The 24483-nt window shown below is 38.8% G+C and overlaps 3 protein-coding genes across 10 annotated transcripts; all 3 read left to right on the forward strand.

Annotated features, from left to right (window-relative positions):
* The first annotated feature begins 34 nt into the window (after window positions 1–34).
* dydc2 (DPY30 domain containing 2) lies at window positions 35–7187 on the forward strand. 5 transcript variants are annotated; one of them, XM_044102350.1, is made up of 11 exons: window positions 35–126; window positions 321–504; window positions 1748–1858; window positions 2008–2088; window positions 2441–2596; window positions 2850–3026; window positions 3714–3875; window positions 4100–4282; window positions 5394–5480; window positions 6625–6804; window positions 6924–7187. In XM_044102350.1, the coding sequence occupies exons 2-11, from the start codon at window positions 358–360 to the stop codon at window positions 6996–6998; spliced, it is 1359 nt and encodes a 452-aa protein (XP_043958285.1). In that variant the 5' UTR covers window positions 35–126; window positions 321–357; the 3' UTR covers window positions 6999–7187. The 5 variants fall into 5 exon arrangements, with proteins under 5 accessions (XP_043958285.1, XP_043958287.1, XP_043958288.1 ...); XM_044102352.1 differs by lacking the exon at window positions 2441–2596; XM_044102353.1 differs by lacking the exons at window positions 6625–6804; window positions 6924–7187 and adding an exon at window positions 5713–5783.
* Window positions 7188–7711: 524 nt separating this feature from the next.
* On the forward strand, window positions 7712–9685 carry LOC122823096 (peroxiredoxin-like 2A). Its single transcript, XM_044102363.1, has 5 exons — window positions 7712–7991; window positions 8150–8241; window positions 8748–8888; window positions 9103–9267; window positions 9366–9685. The coding sequence occupies exons 1-5, from the start codon at window positions 7841–7843 to the stop codon at window positions 9453–9455; spliced, it is 639 nt and encodes a 212-aa protein (XP_043958298.1). The 5' UTR covers window positions 7712–7840; the 3' UTR covers window positions 9456–9685.
* A 476-nt stretch (window positions 9686–10161) lies between these two features.
* Window positions 10162–24093, forward strand: LOC122823094 (PDZ domain-containing protein 7-like). 4 transcript variants are annotated; one of them, XM_044102356.1, is made up of 18 exons: window positions 10162–10365; window positions 10859–10951; window positions 11972–12199; window positions 12837–12974; window positions 13060–13234; window positions 13324–13500; window positions 13836–13983; window positions 15048–15108; window positions 15761–15938; window positions 16860–17086; window positions 17440–17601; window positions 18632–18747; window positions 19146–19237; window positions 19559–19650; window positions 20302–20373; window positions 21017–21622; window positions 22371–22471; window positions 23891–24093. In XM_044102356.1, exons 3-18 carry the CDS (start codon window positions 12037–12039, stop codon window positions 24032–24034), a joined length of 2652 nt encoding a protein of 883 aa, XP_043958291.1. In that variant the 5' UTR covers window positions 10162–10365; window positions 10859–10951; window positions 11972–12036; the 3' UTR covers window positions 24035–24093. The 4 variants fall into 4 exon arrangements, with proteins under 4 accessions (XP_043958291.1, XP_043958292.1, XP_043958293.1 ...); XM_044102357.1 differs by lacking the exon at window positions 10162–10365 and having other exon boundaries at window positions 10667–10951; XM_044102358.1 differs by lacking the exons at window positions 10162–10365; window positions 10859–10951 and adding an exon at window positions 10667–10824.
* The last annotated feature ends 390 nt before the right edge of the window (window positions 24094–24483 follow it).

Here is a 24483-nt window from a genome sequence, read left to right on the forward strand (position 1 = left end):
AATTTAGCTGCAACAGAAAAAGCAAGTAAGAGGTCGGAACTGTTCGAAAAGAATTAAGAGGGAATCCAAAAAATGAGGCGCCGTTGCTATGGAGACATAGAGCTACATTCGACGCACAGCAACAAGGTTTGTTTTCTGTTCCTGCTTAGTTGAAAACTAATATTGTAGTTGTTTCTGGCAGCTACGACTAAAATAATGTGAAACATTAAAACTATTTTTGGTACAACTATAAAAGCCTTACGTAGTTTAAAACCTACTATGTATTTCACCGTCGCTAACTGGACTTTTAATCACTTCTCTTATGTCCGTGTTGTTCATAGGATTAATTGTGCAGGTGTTCGTGTTGAGGGTGACAGTATGGACTCGGAGTACATAAAGAAACACCTGGGGGAGTGCCTGGCCGAGGGGCTAGCTGAGGTAGCCGAGCTGAGACCCCTTCACCCCGTCCAGTATCTTGGTCACTGGCTCTACAAATACACGTCTAATATTCAATTCGAGAAAGAGGTAAGCAGCAGTTTCTTTTATTGGCCAGCAGGAGACACCATGTCACCCATGCCCTCCCCTAAAGTGTAGGTAAATGGTTTGCTATTAATATATTTGTTTATGCAAGTCTTTGTGAAAATATGGTGCAGTAAAACAATGAGTACGCTATTAAGTGCTCCACTGCAAGTAAGGAAGTTATAACTTTGAGGCCATTATTATTTGCCATCTTAAAACTTTTCTTTAATTCACAAATTTGAAAATGTGTAAGTATTCATACATTTTATTTTTTTACACATTGTGTCATAATTGGAAATGTCAACACATTTTAATGTGTTTGGTCATGTGATAGACCAAACACAAATTAGTGGATGATTGTACTGGGAAAAGGATGAGTAGGTTTCAAATTTTTTTGTAAATATAAGTATCAACAGACACATATTGTTGACCATTCTTCTTTGCAACAAAGCTCAAACAGTTTTCAATATTTTTTTTTTAGAGATTCTCTGTTGAATTCAAGTCCAAGCAGGGTGATTGGGCCACCATGCTTGGATCTAAATCTTTCCTCTTAATACCTGACCACAAGCCACATAGCTTGACACTACCACTATGTGCTCTGTGATGAGAATGGTATTCTGGCACATAATATGTTGGCCATAAAGAAGACATAAAGACCAAATTAAGTATTTTTACTATATATAGTTATTGTCCTCAACTTGTAGAGCTGTGCAAATGTTTGAAATAAATTCTAAATGTATTTTTATACCTTGCTTTAAAACTTCCAGACTATAATTGGAAAAATTCTTATTAATACTTGTCCAGGTTTTCTGAAGGACTTCCCAAGTTTTTTCTTTGCAGTTTTGATGCTTTTTATATAGTGGAAATGGTAGGTAAACAGCATAACCAAATCCCACCACAAGGTGATTGTTATACTTCCAGTTCTGTGTCTCCCTCATCCTAAACCCTTACTATTGTTGCCATGTTAAAGCTCTGATCTTTAAACGGGTTTGAAAGCTGTTCACGGATAACAGAGGCTTAGACAGTCTAAGCTCATCAGACTAAAAGATATGGCCGCCAAATCTCAACCACCTTTTACCTAGACATGAACAGGCCCACCAACAGACCCATGCAGAACAATGGTTTGATTCTAAGAAATATGATTATTATAAAATCTTCTTAGAAATAAGATTATAAATACTTACATGCAAACAAAGTCAAACAAAGTCAGAAAAAGTTAAGATGTTGGTGTATCATATTATTTTTACAGAAAAAAGAGCAATTTGCTCTGATGGAGGAAAAGATTGCTGAATATAACAGACAGAAAGTGCTGAGAGAGGAGAAGGAGAGAGCCGCTAAAGCCCTGGAAGAACTTCTAAAAGTATGATTATCACTAATTTTGTATTTACAATGTGTTTAATTATTTACAAGTTGTTTTTTATTGCCAGAACTTATTTCCCAACTGTATCTGCTGGTTAAAATAAGTACTTAAAACACAATAGAAAAGGTTATTTGTCGACTTTTCAACAGGCGGCTGAGAAACCCATAGAGCCTGAAGAACCCATTGAAGCCACTGCTGCAGTTGAGAAGCCTGCTGAAGATAAGAAACTGGTAAACATACAATAACCCAGCTCATAGCTCAGGTGGAAAATATGTTGTCAGGACAGTTATTAGATATCCACTCCGGAAATCTGTTATTTCTACAAGACTGACAAGAAGAAACTTACTGTTGGATCAAAGGCATTAGAAGTGCAGTTTGTCACAAGCAATGAGGGGAAAAAAGTAAACACATGGAAGTAGGTACCTTGGTCAAAAAGGATCACAGTTTTTGGCCAATGCTCTATATTCTATGTTTTGTCCCTGCCATGTGACAGAACATGGAAAGGTTTGAAGGCTGAGTTACATATGTCACAAGAGCTCACTGCAACATTGCAAAAAAATATTGCTTTTATCTGTCCTACAGGTGACTGGTCAATCTGTGTCTGGCAAAAATGAGGAACCAGAGCAGACTGACCAAATACAATCAACTCCCAGACAAGATGGCAGTGATTTAAAATCCAACATTACAGAGAATCTGCAGAACAAACTTGAAACCTTTGACTTTCCAAATGCAGAGAAGGTGATGCAGAAAAAAATGCTGTTTGCATGCTGGTGATCGTGGCTTGCTGCATGTATTCATACTGAGGAGAAGCTCCAGTGCATGAAAAAAATGTATGGCCAGGTGGACACATTCGTGAGCTGAAGTATAGAACACAGATGAGGAAAGAGATTCTTCAGTGAGAACAAAGACAAGAATCAAGTTGAGATACAGGAGGATGGCAAGAGTAGTTTTGTCACATACAGTTCAACTTGTTTATATCCTTTACTTCAAGGTGGATGAAGAAGAGAAGGATAAACCTGAAGACTCTGTCCAAGTGGAGTCAACCTCCACTTTGCAGAATGAGGAGCTCAAAATAGAGAAAGCACTCCCATTTGAAGAACAAGAAGAAGCCATGACAGACACCAAACAGGAGACTGAAGAGTCCAGTTCTGTTCCTCTTCAAAACCAGGTGGCTCATTGATCCTGTTTTTTACTCTTTGCGGCTGCTGCAGTGAGAAGTTTGAGAAAGATCAATTTTACTCAGAAACCAGAAACAGAAGAAAGAACAGAAGAGAGTTACTGAACTTTCCTCTCATGTCAGGAGGAACTCAAGTCATGTGTGACACCACTGATTTTTTTTTGTGTCACACACATAGAGCAACAGTGAAGAGTCAGAGAATTGATTTAAGAAAGATTCCTCATAGAGTTGCATAGAAATAACTTGCAAAATCATTAAAAAAAAACCTCATTTATTTCACTGATTAGATCCAAAAAGTGAAACTCATAGTGTAATCTAGTTTTGCGTTTTGGATGTAGTGAACTGCTCCACAGATTCTGTATGAAGTTTAGGCTAGGCCTGTTTCCTATAACATTTTTGTCTAAAATTATTTTCGTTGGTGTGATAGGTTTTGTGAAAGTCCTCATGATAAACATGAAGACTTTCCTGTTTTGTATCTGTTGAATCTGTATGAGTTTCGCTTTTTGAATTTGGATGATGTTTTAAACCACTGAAATGTTGCTGTAGATGATCTACACTGAAAAATATAAAACGGGTCTCAAAAAAGGAAGAGAGAACTTAAGATGTCATGATAAAGCTTTGTCCTGCTTTTCATGAATAATCAAATCATAAATCGAAGGACGACGGTCTCTTCTACAGGTGATCGATCAGTCTGAGTCTGGCGGACATGAAGAACCAGAACAAACTGACCAACTGCAATCGACTCCCAGTCCAGATGACACTGATTTAATATCCAACAGTACAGAGAACCTTCGCAGCAAACAAAATCCTGCTGCCTTTGACTCTCCAAATGCAGAGAAGGTGATGCAGATAAAATGCTGTATTTTTGTTGGGGAATGTGGTTCACATCATATATACAGTTTGAGGAGAAGCAGAGAAGATCCCTTGCATGAAAAATATTTGCCCAGGTGGACAGAGTGAGTTGAAGTAAATGTTTAGAAGACAGACGAGGAAAAAGAGATCCTTAAAAGAGAACAAAGACAAGAATCAGGGTGTGTTCAACTTCTTTTCTCTCTAACTTAAAGGTTGATGGAGAGAATGATGAACATGAAGACTCTCTCCAAGTGGAGACGACGTCCACTCCTCTACAGAACGAGGAGCTCAAAACAGAGAAAACAGATCAAATTGAAGAAGAAGAAGAAGTCATGACAGACACCAAACAGGAGACTCAAGAGCCCAGTTCTCTTCCTCTTCAGAACCAGGACAAGGTGGCTCACTAATGAACATGTCCTAATTTTATACTCTTTGCTGCAGTGAGAAAGTTGAGGAAGATGAATTTGCTCAGAAAGCAGAAACAGGAGAAAGAACAGAACAGAGTTACTAAACGCTTAAGCAGAACTTTCCTCGTATGTCAGGAGGCAGTCAAGAGTGCCACCACTGATGGTTTTGGCTACAAGTCACAGAGAGTAACAATAGAGTCAGAGACTTGAATTAATTCCTCAGACAGTTGCATAGAAGAGACATGGAATGTCATCAAAAAGTGCAGATTGTCTGGCCAGGTGGACAGAGCGAGAGAAAGTTTAGAAGACGGATGAGGAAAGAGATGCTTCAAAAAGAACAAAAACAAGAATACGACTGAGGTGCAGGAGGAGGACAGGAATACCATTTTTTTAATTCATCCAGCAAAAATATAACATTGATTACATAAATAACAACATATGTAGCTTTTTTTAGTTTTCTTTCCCATCCTCCCCCACCTTGCTGCCAAACAAAAAACACTGAAATGAAACAACTGTCATCTTGAATAAGCAATTTAAAGTCATGAGATCAACACAGACGAGGAGAGTTGAAAAGGTCAGCACATTTTCAATTTTGTGTGTTACTGATTTACCCTGCCGTGGGACTCCAAATATAGCCAAATCAGCACCGGGTTGGATATCTCTACGAAAAAATTCAGCTACATCTAGAATATCATAGACCATAAGTTGTACGATTTGCGATTTGTTACAGGATCAGAATATATGAGTTAAATTTGCTTTATAGCTATATACTGATTGTAGAATAGCTCACTGAGAGTGTGGCTCTGCTGTAACGTATTTGATGAAGAATCCTGAACTGAATTAGTCCAAGTCAATAGCATGAGATTATACATTGTTTGTGTATGCATTATTCCAGGTCTCATCGGAGATATTTATTCCAAGATGCTCTGATCCCATTGAGCATCAAAGGTAGCAAAGTTCTAATATGGCTGCCAGGAAAACATGGTTATCACATATGGGACTGTGACGTCTGTCAGATTGAAGTGTTGTTTAAATTGTGATAACGGGAATATCACTTTAACATATTTAGTTTAGCTTCTTTTCCATCCTTCATCTCCAGGAAGATGAAGCAGAGACAAAACCTGAGGATTCTGTGGAAGGGGATCTGCAGAGCAAGGAACCCGTCTCTCTTCAAGACCAGGACAAGGTGGCTCACTGATAAATATGTCTTGTTTTTTGTTCTTTGCTGCAGTGAGAAGTTTTAGAAGCTCCAAACAGTTCAGGAAAAAGCTACAGGGCCTGGTTATTCAATGCTCAACCAGAACTTTCATCTTACGTCAGCTGGCTGATAGTCATACGAGTGATACCACTGATAGCTTTGGCTCCAGGTCACAGAGAGCAGCAGTGATAAGTCATGGCATTTCTTACAACCCAACCAGGATGAAGCTGAGATCATACTCATTCCCGAAACACTGAAAGATTAAAATCTCTCTTGCTGTATGTTTTTCAACTGTTGTGTCTCTTTGATGTTTTTGTTTTTAGTGGGGTCGGTTTTAGTCTTTTATAGCCTTTTGTGTAGCATTGAGTTGTACGAGAGCGGCTAAGCAAATAAAGTTTAATCGATTGATTGATTTGCTTAAACACAAGGCCGATAACCAGAAGATGGGACACAGTTGTACAGAGAGGTTTCTTCTGTTTTTGCTTTTTTTGTCACTTAGATGTTGCTGACCATGAGATGAGGTTTCCTATCGGCCTAAGCTAACCTGAGTAAATGTATAATACATTTCTCAAATGATTTCATTTATTACAGTAAAGACGTAATCCAAACCAATCTGCTCGTATGTGGAAAAAAATACCCAACACCCAAAACTCTTGTGAATCACCAGGATGTTGCATTTGGTAAACACTGCACAGCTTTTTGGTTCTTTTTGGTCAGCAGAGGTTTTCACTTTGGAACTTGTTTTTTGTCAAATTTTTTTGTTATTGTTGACTCGTGATTACTGGCCTTAACAAAAGTGATGCCTGCAGGGCTTTAGTTGTTATTTCAGTTGTTTTCTGTCCTCTATATGCAGATGATCCTCCTCACTGGTTTGCTAAAATCACAGTCACTAAATCCCGTTATGATGAAATCATCAACAGGAAGCATTTGTTTTGCTCAAGTTATCTTTGACTGGTAGCAACATTTCTTTGATTATCTGAAACAGTTAAGTGTGGTAATACAGCAAACAGAAGCAAATGTGTAAGGGAGCAAATACCTTTTTCATCACACTGCAGAGGTTTGTGTTGCTTCACAGGGAAGACAGGGAATATTACATTTCCATAATCTAACTTTGATCTGCATAAATGCTTAGGATGAAGATGATAATAAATCTGAAGAATTCGCCCAACCAGAGGCAGATTCACCTCCACAGAATGAAGAACTTGAACAAGAGGAGACAAATCCTGATCCAGAAAACGTTGCTGAATTAAGTGAGGAGATACAAGAATCAAGTTCCCCCACTTTTGAAGACCAGTCTGCTTTACTTCAAAATGTAAATTGATTATGCTTTTTATTCACCTGTGTTTGCAGATAAACAATTACAGTGTAAATGAGAAATGTTTGAAAGATGTTTAATGTTTTTTTGTGATGTTTTTTTATGCGCAATCTTAGGAGTCAGAGGGACAGTTCGGGGATGAGGCATCTGATGACGTGACTCCCGCTGAAAGTGAACCCTCACCAGAATGATCACGTGACTCAGCCAAGGCAGCCTGATGATTCTCTCAAAGACTGAAAACAGAGGCCATATTGATAGACTCTGGCTCTTAAATGGTTTAAATCCTTCCAAACTAGTGATTTACACACATATACACACACACAAACAAATAAAATAACTGTTAACTAACAATAAACGTTACCTGGAGAGATACTATTCAATCTGTTTGTTTTCTTTAAGTGTTTGTAAAAAAAATAAAATGCTACTTTGCATTGAGAAATAAATCAAGTCAGCCAAGATCATAAAATCGAGTGAAAATATGCTAAGTGTTGGGGTTTAACATTACCTAAGGAAAGGCACCAAGAGGTATTAATTCTTTTGCAAACCATTTGGGAATTTGGTTCTGGACTTATATTCTCTTGTGGTGCCCGGTGAGTAATGTCAATCATCTAACAATAATGCGGACGCCTGGATCTATTTTGTTTTATAATATCTTTTTTGTTTGTTTTGTAATATCAAAGCAGAAATATGCCAGATTTCACAGCAGATTTGTGAAATCTGGCGTTACACAAATGTGACTCTGCATTTTCCAACAACCTTTGAACTGGAGAAGGGTCAACTGCGTAACGATGACTGTTTCTTAATATCTTTTTTTTTTTTTTTTTTCCTATCTTTTTTTTTTCCCCCGGATGCACAGTACTCCTGTGGATCGTTAAATCGGAACGCAGCTGCAACTAATCTGACACTCATCGGTTTCTGGGTCCAAGAGAAAGGGGGCTGGCTTTGGGGGGGATCAAATCGAGCTGTAGTTTAAATGCGCTCTCGGGCGTGGTCCGTCTAAAGCGGAGTATATGCAGTGAGGGAAAACAGGAAAATGGCTATGGCACTTATTGGAAACACAGTGGCCACCGTGGGCGGCCTCGTCACGGGAGTCTTGAACTTTTTCACGGACTTCTTTCTTACTCCACCCCTGAACGCCACTCTTATGTTCTTGGAGGAAACTGAGCTTAAAACCCTGAAAGGAGGTAGGTCTGAACTGCGTATTAAACATAAACAAACTACAAAAGTCTAATCTCTTAACTTTAATGAACTATTGAAAGAAACCATTGTGATGTGCTGCTGGACCGCATGACTTTTACTCTCTTGCTCAAGTCGTGGCCTTCAACCTCTTTCCTTTCCTCAGACATAAAGACGTTCAAGGCCAAAATGCTTTGGGAAAAGTCGGGAGCGGTAGTCATGGCAGTGCGGCGACCCGGGTGATTTTTGTGCAGAGAGGTAATGTTGCATTCTATCCAGGCAGCATCTGTTATCCACAAACTGTTGTAATCAACAACGCGGATTTTTAAATATTCCTCCCAGCTTCCTGCCTCCCCCTTTCTTTCTTTTTAACCAAATACTTTCTCCGTATGTGCAGTGTGCTTAGGTTACGCTGTTTTGTCAAACACTGCAATAAATTCTTGACCAAGAAAGTCAACATTTCATTCTGGGCATCCTCAAACATTGGTCCCATTGTCTTTTTTTTTTTTTTTTTCTTGTGGAAAAGGAGATTAGTTCAATCCCCGGCCCCCAAACTGAGCCAAGGGAAATTCTAGGCTGCTTTTGCAACCTATTCCAAACTCTAATCCTAGTATTTAAGAACGTTTTAGATAATGTTCATTTTCTGCAAATATTTTTGAAGATTTTTTTTAAATTATTATTTAAAAGATCCTGGGACATATTAACTGCTTTAAAGTATAACCACTTTTTATTTTTTGAAGATTTTCTCTTCACTGTTCCAACAGGAGGCTGCAGAGCTGTCCTCTCTGAAACCCCAGCTGGACAAGCTGGGGGTCCCTCTGTATGCTGTGGTGAAGGAGGACGTGGGAACCGAGGTTCAGAACTTCAGACCATACTTCAAGGGGGAGATTTTCTTGGATGAAAAGGTTGAGGCTTTTTTTTTTTTTTTTTTTTTTTGTCTTCAATGAATAAACTGACTCATTGTTTAGCCAGCTTGCCTTGGAAAGAAAATTTATCAGTGGAACCCTCCTTCAGACCAGACTCTGTTTTACCAGTGTGTTCTATAAACACTGAGCTCATTGAGTTTGAAATAAATCTTAAGTTTGCATGACTAACCGAAGAATCCTACTTTGCTTGCAGAGGAGGTTTTATGGGCCCCGTGAGCGGAAGATGGGACTTCTGGCTTTCATGCGTTTAGGAGTCTGGTTGAGTGGAGTGAGGGCCTTCAGAAAGGGCTTCATTGGAAACGTTTTAGGGGAAGGCTTTGTCCTTGGTGGGGTGTTTGTCATTGGCCGAGGCCAGCAGGTAAATCTTAATTTGATCAAGAATTGACATAAAATGTGTTTGTATAGATTTGATCTGTCAAACTTGTATGTATTTTATTTATTTTTTTTCTCCTGCAGGGAATATTACTGGAGCACCGAGAGAAGGAGTTTGGGGATAAAGTTAACATTTCAGATGTCCTCCAAGCAGTCAGAAAAATACCACAGTAAAAGAAAGCACAATTTTAGATGTGTGAATCAAGGTTTGCCTCTGGGACATGAGGATTTCATTGTGTATGACTGCTTGTGAAACTTTGGGTGTGTTCATGATGGTCTGTTTTTAAACTCAACAGAGCAAGCAGACTTGATGTTTAACACCAAGTTCCATGTATGTTGTACTGCAGAGCAACTCTGCGACCAGAGCCTGACCTTTCAGAACAATAAAGCATCTCGTTATCCTCTGGTTTGGTTTGTCTCGGTTTGTGTAAAGGTGTACAAATAAGGTTGCTACTATACCATAATTACTGTTAGTTTCTAATTATGAGATTCCAAACCCAATCTTCAGGATGTATTACAGCTAAAGAACCTTTGGACTGGAATGTGCTTGATGGGTGAAGTATGACAGTCTGAATCCTTTGCTCAGTTCTAAATTAATTTGTTTTGGTTCCCTCCCCAAAGGTACTCAAGCAAGAGTAGCTAATTTTAAGTCTTCACTCCTGTTCTTTTTCTGGCTTAACTGTTTAAGCCTCGCATCACTATTAAAAAGAAGCCGTAATAAATGTGCGGGATGGGGGCTTACCTTTTGCACATTAGCATTTTTGAAAACTTTGTATTTCAATGTGATGCAGGCAAACTTGTAAGGAAGTGTCAATCGTAACGCCAGTCATCCAATCAGACACCTTTGTTTGCTAATGATCCAGCCAGTGACAGTCACTTCGATGTGGCGTTTCGTGAATTCGAGGTGAATAATGCGTTCCGCACAAACACGTACGTGTACTGTTTGCGATAGTTTTATTTTTCTCGACTATGGGATGATTTAAAGGACGTTATTATTGATCGTGCTTAGCAGGTTGGATTAAAACGGAACGGGAGAGACCTTTCCTGTATCGGTTTCGTTCTGGACTCGAAACGCAAATGTTTGGTAAGTTATAGTCTTCGTCTCAGAACTTTGCATACTTAGTGAATGGTTTTTCAGTCATGTAGTCTACACGATATCTGGTGTAACCTTCAAAAGCATATCTAGGAGATGATTTTTTAAGAAACAAATAAAAAAACGCAACATAATCTGTTTTTACAATGATGGATTAAATTTCGTTGGCGCAGCCGCAGTTTAAAGTTGCGCTGTCCAGGGTGCTGGAGTCTCTCCAGAGCTCGAGGGAACCCCAAAGTGACGACGTGTGGACACTCTTACGTTTAGTGACACATAACCATGGAGACAGCATGTGACTTCCTAGCTGTAGGGGATCAAGTCTGCCTTAGATAACCTCATGAAATCCTATTTCTGAGCTCACCTGCTGCAGTTAAAACCCTCTGAGACTCAGTTTTGTAATGGGATGTGATCTGAGGAAGCTTGAAGACAGCAGGACTGATGGGGTGTGAGGTAAATGTGTTTCTTTTGTTGTTTGAAAATTCAGACAGGTGAGGGAGATGCAACATGGAGCAGAATGGACCGAAGTGTGACCCCAGGGGGACAAAGAGTCAAATATGTCAGAGGACAACCTACATGAGTGAGTGAAGATTAAGAAATATCACACAAAAACCTGGACAGGATCTCAGTAGACTGTAGTGTTAGTATAAAGTTAAAGTTATTCAAAAAGTGAGGCTTGTAGTGTATAGTTTAGGTACCCAGAGTTGACATTCTTGTCTGCTGTGATGATTGTAGTTTACAGATAAGTTTATCAGTAAGTAAAGTAAAATACCAATCTGTTTTTAAAATAGATTTTATACAGAAGTGTTATTTTAATTCATAAAATAGCAGCCTTCAAAACAGCAAAAAAACAAAAAAAAACAAAAAACAAAAAAAAAACTGCCATTAAGAATTTGGCTGTTCAAAACATTGTATTCAATCCTGTTAATGGAAAGTTTAGAGCAAAACTAAACTGTTATAAAAAGGGCAAAATCACCAGTGATAGCCACAGCTTTCACATTATTGGCAAATGGCTACAGTTGTCACATTATATATACAGTAACTACAATATGTACATGTACAGACAAATTCAGAAATATCTTACCTAAAGAGAAAAATACAGTAGATGGTCTATTGTTTATGGGTTCAAAGTCCTCTTTTCAGATGAATAGAAACAACAATGTTACAGAGTTAGTGCGCTTGATTGGCCAGTAAGTTGTTCTAGCTTGAATCACATAAAGAATCTATAGAGCTTTGCCAAGATGATGATTAGGGACACCAGAACCAACAATGTGGATGAGTTAAGACAATTATTAAAGTAACCCGGCGTGTGTTAGTACCTCGGCAAAGTCACAGGGTGGTTGTGCCTCTATTTATTTAGTAATTCATGCAAAAGTAGACCCAACCAAGTATTAGCTTTCCATATTCTGAAGTATATGAACATACCTTTCAGTAGACCCACTTCCATGTGCTGAAAATCTGTTTGTCTTATCTAACATTTTAGTGTTCTGAGAAACGGAATTTAATCAGCAAAATTAACAGAAGTGAATCAGTTTAGGGAATCTAGAGATGAGTCTCACTTTAAAAAAAAAATTGAATTACTCTAATTGATTCCCTTTAGACTCGTTCACCTGGAGCTGACTGGCTCTGGGAGTGTGTGTGTGAAAGGAGAACCATCCAGCCCCCATGGCTTCCTCATCACATCCGTCCCGCAGGGAAAAGGGTCCAGCGACACAAGGTTTGCACGCGGCAACACGCAACCTCTTACGAAAGAAGGAACAGCGTCGCCGTGGAATCCGATCCTCCTCGCCCATGGGCCGGGTCATCCTCATCAACTCTCCTGTAGATGGTAGGAAGCAGCTGCAAGTCACAGTGAGCCATAAACGCAGTGCGGCCTGATTCATAATGTGTTTTGGTATAACGACTACAAATTTTGTTAACCTTCAAACCTGAAATTCCCATATTTGTATTTTGTATTAAAATGTTAATCAAAATGCTTTAAATATAAATTGTAAATTGATGACAAATATTTTAAACTCCCAAGTCTCCATTTATTTAGTGCCCTGCAAACCTCTAACTTTTCTAATTCTCATTATAATCCAAAATTTGGACAGTTTTTTTTTTTTCTAAAACCCATTGCATATAAAAATTTGAAAATGTATTTAGTTCTCTCAAATAAATAATTAGGTGTGTGTCTACACCAACTGTGGACACGTCAAGACTGAAATGTCTGCTCATTTTTCTTTGCAGAGGGTCAATTTTCAAGTCTCTCCTCAGATTCTTACTCAGGCTTAGGTCTACACTTTGGACCACTCTATCACAGCAATAGTCTTCAATTGTTTTTGCAGTAATGATGTTCTTTACATTTAGAGAAGAATGATTATTCTTTACGTATCCCTTGAAAGAAGATCACATTAATTCAAGCAAAATCAGCTAAGATTACAGATTTTCCCTTTGTATCTCGGATTCCTCCTGATATGTTTTAGGTGGGGATGATAGTGAAGACCTCCACACAGTCACAGTGGACAAGAGTGTGGACGGGAAGCTCGGCTTCAGTGTGCGTGGCGGCTCGGAGCACGGCCTCAATATTTTCGTCAGTAAGGTGGAGGATGACAGCACGGCGCGTGAGTGGTGGTCTTATGAATACGGCCGCTGCTGTTGCGTTTTGTTACTTCTTGATGCGCCTTAATCTTCCATTTTTGGTTGTAGAGGAGGCGGGCCTGCAGGTCGGAGATAAGCTGGTGGAGGTGAATGGCGTCAGCCTGGAGAGCATTACCATGAGCAGCGCCGTGAAGGTGCTGACGGGCAACAACAGGCTAAGGATGGTGGTGAGGCGAGTGGGGAAAGTTCCCGGCATCCGCTATTCTAAGGAGAAGACAACCTGGTGAATTTTACTCTTTAAGTGAGTTTATGCTTTTCTGTTTTCCCTACTTCTGTTTTTAAAATCATTTGGGTGCAATGCTCGTCTTCTAGGGTGGACCTGGTCCATAGGCGGATGGTGGTGGAGGAGAGCGGGCGGACTCCTTCAGAAGCCAGTTCTGACAGCGCTCTGCAGAGGATCATCCACCTATTTACCACCTCCGACGACTACTGTCTCGGCTTTAACATACGAGGGGGAAAGGAGTTTGGTCTCGGCATCTACGTCTCCAAGTACGTTCAACATTTACTACACAGGAGGGATAAAGGCTCATACTGCCCTCTTTATACACAAACCTATGATAGTACATTGTTTTATGCAACATGGAAGTGCATCTCAATAAATCAGAATATCATTTAAAACATTGTAATCATTGAATATTAACATTTGTTAACATATACAGATTCATTTCTGGGGATTTTGTTAAATTTGGTGATTATGGTGTTTAGTAGATGAAAATTCAATTTCAATTCCAAGTAAAATGTTATTAGAACATATGAAAAATGCACCCTGACAGTTGAGACAAATCTTTTTTTTTTTATTTGTCCTCACTGTCATAATGTCTCAGACTGGATCCAGGCGGTTTGGCCGAGCAGAATGGGATTAAGATTGGAGACCAGATTCTGGCTGCCAATGGAGTGAGCTTTCAGGACATCAGCCACAGCAGTGCAGTGGAGGTGCTGAAGAGCCACACACACATCATGCTCACTATGAAGGTAGCAATTTGTCTTTCTTTTACGTTATTATTTCTACCTTACTTTAACCCGATGCTGAATATATCTCGTTCATATGTGCAATACTTTGTGCTGGTCTTTTACATGAAATCCCAATAGAACACTACAAATGTAGTTGTATTGTGACAAAATGCAGAAACATCAAAAAGTGTAGTGATATCATAATGGTCTGCCTGAGCTATTATTTTTAAAAAACATATAGCTTATAATTTTTAGATGACAGTAATTTTCTGGGTTACAAAAGCAAGTTATTTTATTTGATCTTTTAAGCTTTTTTGTCACTACTGGCCTTTATTTATTAGTAGTTTGAGAAGAACAGAGAGAGAAGGAGAGGTCTTGCAATAAATGTTCACTATGCTATCACTGTCGAACAGTTCTCCACAGAATGCTTAAATAGACTTAAAGGAAAGTTTACACAGACCATGTTCACCCAATCATTGGTTGATCACATGAAAAATCCTCAGACCTTAAACATTTGATATTAAAGAGGAATGATGTAAAGAAAAATACATGTACTCTTCAGGGACAATTGCTGTTAAGCTGAAGAGGTTGGATTGTATTCCACCCTGAGTCTTCATTATTGGAAAGCACTCTGGCTCTTTCGTTGCCTCCACGCCTAACTGACCTGTATACATTAACTTTCTGACCTACTGCCTGCCTCTCCTCTTTAATTCGCACACGAACAAACACGCTTCGCCTCTTCAGTGTGGTCATTCGGGCCGGTTTTGTGGGCCAAGGCTGACAGCTGGTATGCAGTCACAATATTCCTTCCTCACTTTGCTCGTTGGAGGTTGGGTTTCGCTCTGTGAACAAAAAAAAAAAAAAGCCCGGCGCCGTGCATTATTCACCAAGCAGCCAGGATCAGGTGCTGATAAAAGCTTAGCCTGTGTTATGTGTAACCTTTGTTGCTTTGGTCTGTGGAAGCTAACTCTGTGGAATTAGAGAGCATCCCAGCTATCAGAGATTACTAGAAAGCTAGGAAAAATATATATATATATATTTTTTTTTGTGGTATTGTCTGAATTTTTACATTGATATCTCCACAGGAAGCAGGGAGGTACCCTGCTTATAAAGAAATGGTGGCAGAATACAGGTGGTTGAATAAATGTAGGTATTTTTATGTTTTTGTATTTTATTTTTGTCTTGTCTTAAATACATTTTAATACCTGTATTCAAAGTATTAGCACTCACTAACCCAATATCTCACTGTTTTAGTAGTTATTTTTCTACGTAGCAAATTTTTCACCAGTAGGTGAACTAGCAGACCTGATAGTAACACATGCTGCTGATATATTTGAATCAACAATTAAAATGGCAAAGCTTAAAATCAGATAAGCCCAACCCCTGCATTGTACACGAAGAAGTCCTTGTAATGCAATTTCAACAAGTCACTGACTTGTGCAACACACCAGTAGATGAGCAATTTCTACCAACAAAATAAAGCAGCCGTAGTGGTCACCCTGATGTCTGGGCTGTAGCTAAATGGGAAAGATTCCAGTGATTCAAAGAAAAGCAAAATCTTCAAACATTTATCATGTTACACAGCAAATGGACAAATTCAGATTTCTGTCTTGTGCAGTGCGAAACCTTTACCTTTGTGATGTGATTTGGAAAAGAATATGCGTCCCCAGTGCATTTGAGTGTGTGGAATTAAAAGTTATTACAACAAAGATGTGGTATAATAACTAAATAATAACACATAAATTGTTTGAACAAAGTTGTATGCTAAGTCACATAAATTTGACATTTTTTCCTTCAGTGGCCAATGGTACTCAGCCATCTTCCTCCCAGGCCTCAGACTCCAACTCTTCAACCTCCTCTCTGTCATCTGGGACCCCGGTCAGCTCCCTGAGCGGCTTGTCTCAAGTCATGTTTCCACACAGCCTGCCGTTCGGTTCAGACATGGTGGACGTTTGCATCTCTACAGAGGACTTGAGGTCAAACTTGCCTACTTTATTTCAATATGATAACCAAGTTTGGTTTTTTTTAAGTTGCAATAATTCCTCTTGCTCTTAGCTTTTATCAACTTTGACATTTTACATAAAAATCTAAGATGTGTGGCCTGCATTTCACTTTGTTAGCTGTACTTAGACATCACTGTTATCAACTGGCTTCAGGTTAATCACGACTACAGAATAAAGCATTATTGGTTTTCTAGGATTTTATATCACCTAGATAAGTTTGTTTAAAGTTACATTAGCATACCAGTGGAATTTTACTTTTCCTGAGCAGGAGTATGTAAACAAATAAAACTGGACTTAACACAGACCCTTGTGGAAGACCTTTATGAATTCTGGTGACAGTGGAGAACATTAATGAATGTCACCTGTCAGATAGATATTATTTATTTCTACTGTCTTTAAGTGGCCAAAGGTTTTCACTGACAAAAATGGATGTTGTTTTGATGTGCAAGACGTCATAGGGCTTAATAAAATAAGAGATGCTAATGGATATGGCCCAGTCTGTATTAGTTTTGACTTGACAAACTAGTAGGGACCTATACTCAACAAAAAGGAGGGTGCATATCATGTCCATAAATGTAAATTAGCAATGTTGTTAACTGAAGATATTTAAAACAATTTGAGACAGCTAGTCTCTAATTGGTAGTAATTAGTAATATACTGAGTCTTAGAGTGTTTTAAAATGCATTTTAAAGTGTTTACTTGTTTCCTTTTAGGGACGTTTGTTTCGACAGCAGCATTTATTCATAAAGTCATTTAAAGTACTTTATAGATAAACTAAAAAAAAAGAAAAAGGAAAAATTCTAAGAAAAAGGAAAAGAAGGAAATTACTTTTACTTGTAGAGTCTACCAGGAAACAAGACAAAATAACTGGACTATGTATTTCTTTATGCCTAGGTCCGAGTCTGAACTAACAGATTCCGCCATCCAGACAGATTTTCCCTCACAGAGAATGGAAACAGACACCACCCGCAGCCTGGGACCAACCACACTGCTCAAAGACACGGCGATCCGTGGAGAGGAGAGCAGGAGGTGGAAAGAGTCTCCCAAAACAGCTATGCTGCTGGCGCTCAGCAGACCAAGTCGACCAATCAGCAGGTCACAGAGCCAAGTCACTGTAGCAGGTTGGTCTGCATTTTTAAAAAAAAAAGGTTAAAAAGTTCCTACACAGATGTAGGACTTGTAGAAATTTACAAAAAGTATTTATAACCCTTAGGGTTTGTCATCTTTTGTCACTTTACAACCATAAACTTTAATGTATCTGATTGGTATTTCATGGAGTCAGCCAATACAAAGTAGTGCATAGTTTTGGAATGGAGTCAACACTAGAACTATAACTTTCATCATAGACTACACTTTATAGAATTATCCGTCACATATTATTCTGAAGGATACCAAAGTTCGTGTATTTTAACTTGACAAATGTGGAAAAACTTTAAGGCACTGAAACAACATTTCTGCTTGTGCTCCATTACAGAGATCAATCAGAAGAAAGACAAGAAGAAGCAGAAAGAGAAGCAAGCAGAGGAGAAAAGCACTCTGCAGCGCTCAAAGACGTTTGTTAACCTGCTGTTCAAAGGAGGGCGCAAGAGAGACGCCTCAGGTGGGCGCTCCAAGTCACCATTCAGAGAAAGCAAAGGTAGCTAATCTTCCATGAATTTCCATCTTTTTAATTTAACAAGAAAACTTCCCCTCTGGCTTGTCCTTGAAAGATGTTGCAAGGTCACACTCTATAACATGGCAGCTAAACACAGCTTGGCCAGGAGTTTTGATTTAAAATACATTGTTCTGGTAAATCAGAAGTCAAAATTTTGTTAGTTTTTTTTTAAACACCGAGCTGATTGCTTGTTATTTCTGTAAAGTTGGGTTTCCTTTCTTACGTTTTACTTCTTTTTCTCAAACAAAATGAGCCGTGTTTACTTTTGGACATGAGATAATTTTGGCCCTTACATTCAGTAAGTTAAACTTCACATATAAACTGGTCTTCCTGAAAAGTCAGAAACAAAAGTTTCTGACTTTTCATAAACAAAAGTTTCATATTACATAGTATGTTGTGTAATATTTTATTATGCAAATCCTTTCACTTCCAAATTAAACTGCAATAATTATGTAAAATAAAATTCTAAATGTAGTATATTTGTAATGCTTTAAGCACTTTGAATTCATTTCTACATTTAATTCCAATGTAAAAAATAAAAATATAAATCTTGAAACCTAAAGGATAATCAAAACAAATAACCATATTTATTCCTTTATGGTTAAAGGAATAAATATGGATAAGGGAAAAAATAAATAATAATAATAATCATAATGCATGAAGTCATTTAAATTTTGGGGCAGAATAAAATGCAGTACATAAAAGCATATAAATGTGCCTCCCTGAACAGAGGGTGCCAAACATTCATTGACTGCATATTAATAAAAGCAATAGAAAACTTGTTTAATATAGACAAACAAAGATAAGGAATATTTCATGTCTACCTTTTCTAATATTGCACCGGAGAGCTCTGGGGAACTAGCCATGTGGTCCATATCAAAGACAGCACTGACCACAAAATTCATCGTCAGTCAGGAACTACCTCATGCTCTTTGTCATGGGGGGAAAAAAAAGCTTAATATTTTTTGTCTCATATTCTGCTAATGTCAATTTTTACTGTGCTGCATTTTAGAGGGACGAAATGTCAGTGCGATGCCAAACTCAGAGATGCTTGGCGTGGTGGAGGACATGGCCCGAAGGCTGCTGACGGAGGAGGAGGTGTCTGCTGTGATGACGGCATGCCAAATGGTGTGAGAGGCACTGAAACAGAAATATGGCATGAAGGCAATTAGCTGTTGTTGCAAGTAATGGTATAGCTAGTTAACATATCACTCATAGACTGCTTCTCTCTTTTGTAGTTTATCATCCTGGTCGAGGCCATAACTCTTATGTAATATTCAAATTTTCAGAGGTTCTGAATTGGAGGGATTTCTTTGAAGCTTTGCCACAATCTTCAAAAATGCTCAAAATATATAATCCTGTATGTTATAAACCTGAGTCTTTTTGAACTGAATGATACATTTTATCCTTAAATTCTGCAGCTTATTGATGATAGTCTTACTTACCAATTCACACTTAATACCTCATGGGATTGCAAAAAAAACAACAAAAAAAACCATACTAAATGTCAGGTTTTGTTCACCCAGTATACAACAGAGAGGTCAGTGGAGAACTTGATACACCACCTGCTGGTTGTGCTGGACCGACCTGAAAAGCTGCTGCTTCTGAGGGAAGTCAGGTACGGAAGAGGAATTGGTAACATGAGGGCGTTTTTAGCCCTGGCAGCCTTGTGATTATCACATACTTCATCCAATTTATTTCTAAATATATGAGGTTTATTCACTCAAAAAACTCTGAAATAAAACATCAATGAAGATTTATTTATTCTTAAGTCTATAAACTTAAATTCTCCGATGATACTAGTGAATAAATCTGGCAGGAGAAATCATGTAAATTGGGGACTTTCTTGACAATCTCGATGTGTATCTTACACAATATTTAAAGATGATATAACCCGTTACAGGAAGTGACGCATTGTTTTTCTCATTTTGGCGTTCAGACTTGTGCTTTCGCCATCTGATCTGAGTGTTTTCAACAACATGGTGACCGCTGTTGAAGCTGAAGCCTACGATCTCCTCAAATATCGGTCAGGTGTGTATTTTAAATTACCAAAAGATGCACTGCAGAGCTGTTCAGACGTTTCAGTTCACTTTTATACCAATATCTGTTTCAAAATGATCACAATCGTCTAGTAACAAAATTCCATCCGCTCCCATTTATTTACTTTCCTATAAAACTAATTTAAATAATGGATTAGTCTAAAAACTGCCTTACTCTTTGAGGTATACAGTGTCTTGCAAAAGTATTCATATCCCTTGAATTTCTTCATATATACCAGTGTAAATACTGCCATTCTCTGAAAGAGTCAAATCCTTTTCAGAGGACATCAGTGAACAAACAGCATCATCAAGACCAAAGAACTCAGCAGACAGGTTAAGGTTGAAGTTACAAAAAGTTATATTGTACTTATAGCCACTCAAAAATAAAATTGTGCTGATGAGAAGTGAAGAGGAGAAAAATAGAAAAAACGTGGGTTAATCACAATATTGTAATGACAATTTTCAACACCACTTGTCAACAGTAACTTTATTTTTTATAAATTTGATCCAATTATAAATTTAATTATTATAAATTTGACCCAACTGGCAAACATGTTAGTATTATTGGAGATCATGTATTTTTTATTTAGAATAGCCTTGATCAGCAACTTTTCAAAGATCTCTTCTTTTCTCTGCATTGTAGTCCGAACTCCTCCTCTTCGCTCCCCCATTTCTGGTCGAGCCCCCAAGCGGCGCCTCATCACACCCATCCCAGGTCAGTACTTGTACCTTGATATTTGTTTGTCTCTTTCTTCGCTTCTTTCTTTTATGAATGAATGAATGAATGAATAAATAAATAAACAAACATTTTTGCCTGTTGTGGCAATAAAAAAGCCACAACAAATAAAAGGCAATCTCTTGCTTTTTATTTTCTCTCAAGAGACTTTAAATTTCTTCTGTTTCTTCCATGTCATGTTTTTTAAAAAGCTACTACATATTGAAATATGCATATGAAATAATTACATTTTGGGATGTTTGGTAAGTATTTGTACCTATTGCAACATTTTTCTACATACTTGAATATCAAAACTGTTGGGTTTTCAAGTCTTTAAATCTTTTTTTCTCTCTCTCTCTCTCTTTTTTTTTTATTAAGAAAACTCTTTTATTCACACACTCATCATTATTCAGTATCACCAGCAATACACATTTTTCACTCTAAGATTCCAGGTTTAAAGATGTTAATTTTTGATTTGATGGCAGAAAAATGAACATATTAGAAATATGCACTCATGCTAGTTCAGTATGATCAATTTTTGCTTGTTTGTATTGTTCTTTGTCTCACTCATAGTTTTTCCTTGTTACAACTTGGTTTTTGCTCTTTCTAATCTGTAAAACTAACATTTTCACGCTCTCTCCAGATTATAGGGGTGGCTTTGAGCTCCACAGTGCTGAGGAGGTGGAAAAAGAGAGCCACCTGCTGGAGGAGCTGGAGAAGCTCAGCCTGACTGGCTCTCAGGGATCCAGGGGGAGTAGGAAGACCTCTAGTTCTTTCTCAGCTCTTCTGGACATACCTGTGGATGGATATAAGACAGAGTCCAGAAACACCAGATCCCGCTCTGCTGGGCCCTTGCTCCCCAACTGGTTGCTGGCCCACAGCAGTGACTCCTCGCCTCCTCTCCGTACAGACATCGGCACCATTCGCTCCGTCCACTTTGATGAGGCTTCTCTGCGCTCATCTTCAGATAAGGTGGAGGCAAACAGTGAGAGGGGAAGGACTTTCTTCAGGAACAGTCACTCTCAGGGCAGGAGGGAGAGAAGTGCAGATAGGAGCAAGAAAGGTGCGTTCACCGTGCAAAGTGCGAACCGCAGGAGTCGACCCTTGCTGTCGCAGGTGTTTGGTACGAGTCAGGAGCGACAGATGAACGGTCATCGGACTTCCTCGGAGAACAGGCTCAACGGTACTGAACCTGAACAGGAGCATCGGCTGAAGACAGTCAGCATCTCCAAGACCAAACAGTCTCTGGGTAAATAACAAGCATTCTTTCTCAGTCAAAGCTTTTATCGGAGTATTTTCTTCTCTTTCAGCTTTTGATAATTGCTGTATTTCTACTAATGAGGAAACTTAAAAGTGTATCTCAATAACTTGGAATATTCCATAGTCATTGGCTCACATCTAATGAAAACCCAAAAAGTCTGTTTTTACTACATAAAACTAACACACACACACAAAAATTACAGCCAGCTAAAAATTATGAAATATTCTTGAAAAGGACTTTTGCATGAATTACTGCATTAACACAACATAGCATGGAGGTGATCAGCCTGTGGCTCAGCTGAGATGTTCAGAAAGCCCACATAGTTTTAACAGCGGCCTTTGGCTCGTCCCCATTGTTGGCTTTATTGTGTTTCTATTTCAGCTTTCCATTAATAAGCTTTAGCAATATTTTGTGGAAAATGCAATTGAGGTATCCATGAAAATTAGAATTTTCCTAGAAACTAAACTTGGGTTTTTTAATTAACTACAAGCCATAATTGTCGCATTTAAGAGCTTGCTCTGCATTTAGCAAATCTACATTATAGGTTTCATCTTTTGCATTTTTAATTAATGAAATAAACTACCTTCTAATTTATCAACATGCACCTTTGTACACACATTATGAAGCAACGCTATCATATGGTGTTTGCATGCCTGTCAGTGAGCGTTGAGGTTCTGTTTTCCCATTTAAATCAGTTGCTGTAAAAACACATCACTACAGCCACTAACTCCTACAGGCATCAGCATTTCTGGTGGGATCGAGTCAAAGGTTCAGCCAACAGTGAAGATCGAGAAGATCTTTCCTGGAGGAGCCGCCTCCATGTGTGAGGTGCTTAAGGTAAAGTGACAAGAATTTTAGGATTATCAGGTCCTGTCACGGGCTGCACAGTGGCACTGTTGCCTTGCAGCAAGAAGGTCCTGGGTTCGACTCCAGCCCGGGATCTTTCTGCATGATCCTGTGCATGTGTGGGTTCTCTATGGGTACTCTGGCTTCCTCCGACAGTCCATAACCTTGACAATCAGGTTAATTGGTGTGTGTGTGTGTGTGTGTGTGTGTGTGTAGTGCATGGTCTCCTGTTTGTCTCTGTGTTGCCCTGTGATAGACTGGCAACCTGTCCAGGGTGAACCCTGCCTCTCGCCTGGAACATTAGCTGGAGATAGGCACCAAAACCTCCCAACCCCACTGGGGACACGGGTGTAAGAAAATGGATGAATGGAGGTCCTGTCACCTAGATCATATTGTTCTTAGTTTCAGTACGCTGCGGCAGCATACAAACAAAAGTATTGAATTTAGCAAAGTACCATTTAGCAAATTTGAATTTGTCAAATGTTTTTTTTTTTTTTCTTCTCAAATCTGCTTTTGCCAGTTATCTCTTGGCTTGTGAACGCTTCACTGGTTGCCAAGTTAGTGAGTAGTCACCAAGTACTCTTGTAATGAGGGATGCAAAATAAATCTAGCAGTTGCTGCAGATGTGCTTGCTCTCTTTTCACCACATCCTAAAAGTCGTCTATTGGGTTGAGACATGAAGAAACCAGACTATTAGAGCTTTGTAATAAGGTGTTCTATCCTTATTACAACTATACAGTTGACTATAAACGGATGGACACAGTCAGCAATAATACCTGGATGTACCCAATTTAAGCTGGGATGCTTACATGACTGTTGATTGGTACTGAGGGGCCCAAAGTGTTCTAAGGAAATATCCTCCACACCATTTTACCTCCACTGGCCTGAATGGTTGATACAAAGTCAGATGGAGTCGTGCTTTGATGCTAGTTCTACCACATTCTGGCCCTACCATCTGATCAGACAAGGCAATGTTTTTTTCAGTCTGTATATTGTAGACTCGGGTTCCTGTTCTTGACAGGAGCAGCATCTGGTGTGATCTACTGCTAGTTCATCTGCTTCATAATTTGACATGCCGTGCATCTAGAGATTGCATTCCAAGCATTTTGAGTAAAATTTGGCAAGGGTTGATTTGCTGTCATCTCATACCAGCCTGCTTATTCTCCTCTGATAACAAGGTACTTTTATCCAAACAACTGCTGCTCACTGGATCTTTTTTTTTTTGACAATTCTCTATAAACCAGAAAGATTTGCATGTGAAAATCCTAGTAGATCAGCGGTTTCTGATAAACACTGAATGTGGCATGTTTTGTGTGGTTTTTTTGGTGCCAGACAGGCAGGTCTAACTTACCCAAATATAGCATCTCGTTTGCATGACTGACTGACCTAGAAAAACTCACTTTGTTCCAGGCTGGAATGGAGCTGGTGACTGTGGATGGAGTTTCCCTCCAAGGCGTGACCCACCAGCATGCCGTTGACATCATCCGCAAAGCCTTCAGCAACAAGGCCAAAGACCCCATGGCGTTTGTGGTCAAAGTTCCCAAAAACTTCTAAAAAGACAAGTTTGAGCTCAATTAGTGAGAATTAAAGAAACACTGACTTGCAGAGCTGTAGGAACAGAGGTCAGGTATGTCATTTCACCATTAATTTCAGAGAGCAACATGCTGCGTATGATAAAACAACCTTGATGATCATAGCAATTAAGGATTGTGGGGGAAAAAAAAAAAACATTGTAAAAAGTTTTGTTCTGATTTTGCAGCTAGATTCATCCATTCAAAAAGACATTTTGAAAAAGTGGTGAAGAACACATTTCTATTTGTACAGTAAAGTCATTTGAGTGCCTTTTAAACTTTTATGACAGTCTGTTACCTCTTTCAGCCTGCAGAGGGCAGATATGAGCCATTTAAACATAATCAAGTGTTACAGAAAAAGTTCAAATGTAAACTAAAGGAGATCCTACACATTAGGCTGGAGATGGTATACCCTGTCAAAACTTTAAAACA

This window comes from Gambusia affinis, linkage group LG20 (genome assembly GCF_019740435.1).
Source record: "Gambusia affinis linkage group LG20, SWU_Gaff_1.0, whole genome shotgun sequence".
Lineage (NCBI taxonomy): Eukaryota > Metazoa > Chordata > Actinopteri > Cyprinodontiformes > Poeciliidae > Gambusia > Gambusia affinis.

Coding starts and splice junctions, on each gene's coding strand:
- dydc2 (XM_044102350.1), top strand. CDS start 358: ATGGACTCGGAGTACATAAAGAAACACCTGGGGGAGTGCCTGGCCGAG. Junction 4,283..5,393: donor CTCTTCAGAACCAGGACAAG/GTGGCTCACTAA, acceptor CTTCATCTCCAG/GAAGATGAAGCAGAGACAAA. Junction 6,805..6,923: donor AGTCTGCTTTACTTCAAAAT/GTAAATTGATTA, acceptor GCGCAATCTTAG/GAGTCAGAGGGACAGTTCGG.
- LOC122823094 (XM_044102356.1), top strand. CDS start 12,037: ATGGCTTCCTCATCACATCCGTCCCGCAGGGAAAAGGGTCCAGCGACA. Junction 19,651..20,301: donor TCTCCTCAAATATCGGTCAG/GTGTGTATTTTA, acceptor TCTGCATTGTAG/TCCGAACTCCTCCTCTTCGC. Junction 20,374..21,016: donor CCTCATCACACCCATCCCAG/GTCAGTACTTGT, acceptor CGCTCTCTCCAG/ATTATAGGGGTGGCTTTGAG.